The sequence below is a fragment of the Entamoeba invadens genome (assembly GCF_000330505.1).
Source record: "Entamoeba invadens IP1 unplaced genomic scaffold scaff_1105074726175, whole genome shotgun sequence".
NCBI lineage: Eukaryota > Evosea > Mastigamoebida > Endamoebidae > Entamoeba > Entamoeba invadens.
The window spans coordinates 11,958-15,099 of NW_004191849.1; the positions used below are offsets into that span (position 1 = coordinate 11,958).

A 3,142-nucleotide genomic window follows, 5' to 3' on the forward strand; every position below is an offset into this window, starting at 1 on the left:
AGTTGAGTTGTCGTTAGATAAAAATTTGTGCTAAATACATATAAAACATTGTTTTTAAGTCTTCGTACAGATGTGGGTTTTTGTTGAAATTGTTAAATTGGTTGGTGTGACTTAATGCAAATGCGAAGTTATCCACTTCTTTGTACTGTTCGTTGTTATAACACAATTTTTGTTTTTGAAAAGTAGGTACTTCGAGTTCAACTAATTCGTTTGTTGGAGTTTCTTTGAATTCGTGTTTTGAAAATTTTGGAATGTAAAATTTCATATTTTTGCAATTTTCTGTTGTAATTGAAATATTTGAAATTAGTTTAAAATTCAATTCACAATTATCACACGAAACAAATTTGATTTCGTCAACGTCACCATTTCGATTGATTTCAATTTTCTTGTCGTGAAAATTTTCGATTTGGAATTTCTTTGTGTTGTAACAAAAGCACTTTTCATCATTTTCTTTGTAATTTGTCAAGTCTAAAAACACTTTCCCAACTTGGAAATTTCGACAAAAACATGTGGAATTTGTCAATTTCAACACTTTGACATATTCAGTTAAACACTTGACATATTCAAGTTCATCGAAACAAATCCGAAGTGAAACGGCCGAGTTGACACAATTAACTTCATCAACAACATTCTCATAAAGTCCTATTTGTACATTTTGACTGTTAATAATTGAAATTGTATTTGCAGAAACAATTTTGAATTTTTTATCCATTAAGCAATTTTCTATAACAAGATGAACACAACACAATTTGAGTGAAAGGAAAGAGCAATTTTTGAGATTCGACAATTTCAATGTCTCTATGAAACCATAGGAAAAATCAAAGATTTTGTTATATTCGTTTTTGAGCATCAAAGCGTCGAAGAATTGAATTTTGTAAAACTCGTTTGGCTCTTTTAAAAGGTCAAAATTTTCATTTTCTTTCTGAGTTGCATCACCCAACTTTAACAGACAGTCAGGCACTTTCATGTTACTGTTGTTAACATTGTATAAATTTTCGATTGTATTTAACGTGTTATCTATTGTGATGTTTTCACAACATTTAACAAAAACAGCTTTGATAGTATTTTCTTTAATCTTCAATTCAATGTTTTTGCAATTAAACATCCCAATGTTATTACATGATATCACATCACTTTCAAACGTGAAATTGTCAACATCAACAAACACCAAACTTTTTTTGATATCAAACAATGAATTTAGCATTTTGCTGTTATTGGTAAACATAACGTTTTCAATTTCAACTTTATTGTAAAACACAAAATTTGAATTGTTTATTACAAATTCACCTATTGATGTCAAACATTGAGAAATAATGCCATTATTAGTATCCAACTCTAAGTACCACATTTTTTCACACAAAATGTTCAATTTTTTACAATTTTTAATAACAAAAGAAGGCAAAGTTTGCGTTTTATTAACAACTTGAATTACATTTTGAGAAATTCCATTTAAGTGGATTTGTTTTCCTGTTGTGTTGTAAAATATAAAAGTGTTGTGTTTGGAATACACAACATCAATACCCCCAAAACATTTTTCTGGTATTAAAAAGATGTTTGCTATGCACTTTTTTACTGTCAGTTTTTTTAAATTATCGAAAAGTGGAAGTGTGAATTTCTTGATTTCTATCAAAGTGAGGTCCGTAACACTTGTAAATGGTAATGTAATAAATTTGTTACAATTTAAGACTGAAACCTTTTGTGTATCTTAAACGTAAAAGTGGTATTTTTAATAAAAATAGTTTGTGTATTTATTTCATTTGTCAACAAAACATTCAAATTGTCAAGAATCAATACTTCAACTGTTCGCAATTGAGGAAGCTTGTTTACTATTTTCCGACTTCCGTCCACTGTTTTCATCGTAAGTTTTGTGACTAAGTATTCGTTTGCCAGATTTTCAATTGTGTCCAATTTATCGTTTGTTGTGTTCTCATTAACAATAATGGTGGTGTCACATCTCAAAGGACTGAACACACCAATTTTATCAAGTATGAGTGTTTCTGCAAAACAATAAACGTTTTTGTGTTTACATGTTGGAAATGGTGGTTGTCTATCTACACACATTATAAATTTGCACCCAAATTTGACTGAGATGTTTTCAAGATATACAAAGTCTTCGTCGGCTGTATCTAGTACGTTTGAAATGTAAATAAATTTTGGAAAGTATGCGATGTCTACATTTTGCTCAATAAAAGTTTCAATAAAGATTTTGATAAATTCAATTTTACAATAAAGGGAACTGAGTCGTTCTATACTCTCACAAAGAAGTTCGACAAAACTACGATCAACTTCTGTTCCTATTTTAAATTTTTCCACAATTTTTAATATATCTTTGGGGGCTTTTCTTGATTTTAACATAAAGTTTCGTATTTGTTTTGCTTCTGAAAGAAATGTTTCTGGTGTTGTAAGAAAATTAAGATCAACTGTATTTACCTTGAAATGTTCGAGAAACCACACAAGAGACTTTTCATTTGCAAACGAAAGATTGACATGTAAAGAACTTATTGAAAGAAAGCACTTTTTGTTAACACAAATAAAGTTCAATACAATTTCTTTGTTTGTGAAATACAATGACACATTCATCATAAAAACAGTTTCAATGCGCTTCATATTTGTTGTTTTTCAGTTTTTTCGTTTAAATATGAAAAAAAAAACAATTTGAAATCAATAAATTACAATAAAAGTTATTTAAAGTTCTGGAGTATTTTTGTCATTAAAAATCAATAAATGATATTTAGATTGATATAAAATCAATTTCATGTTTTTTGCACAAACCATAACATATAAACTGTATTTATAAAAAAAATAATGATGTAAAAATAAATTTAAAATTATGTTTTAATTGACGTTTATACCTACAAACCATCTTATTATTTGGAAAATTCTAAATTTCGGTTTTTTCTTCTGGTCTCGTTTTTATTAGCAAATAAATAAAATCGAATTTTTTTATTTTTCCTGATATTTCATAAAAAACAAATTCACTTTAAAACACGATTGACCAATTTTCTAATGCCCGCCAAAAAATCGGTAAGCTAGTTGTCGCTAACATGTTTCGGCAGATGAAAATAGGACAAAGCATCGAAAATTACAAACATTTTGATTGCTGCTTTTGTTTTTTATAATCTGATAATTCCTCTAACAAGTA

At 28.1% G+C, this 3,142-nt stretch overlaps 1 protein-coding gene across 1 annotated transcript; it reads right to left on the minus strand.

Annotated features, from left to right (window-relative positions):
- Positions 1 to 13: 13 nt before the first annotated feature.
- On the minus strand, positions 14 to 2,607 carry EIN_502900 (hypothetical protein; the record flags this gene model as incomplete). The annotated part of the gene is made up of 2 exons (XM_004185506.1): positions 14 to 1,693; positions 1,771 to 2,607. The coding sequence occupies 2 exons, from the start codon at positions 2,605 to 2,607 to the stop codon at positions 14 to 16; spliced, it is 2,517 nt and encodes an 838-aa protein (XP_004185554.1).
- Positions 2,608 to 3,142: the final 535 nt, after the last annotated feature.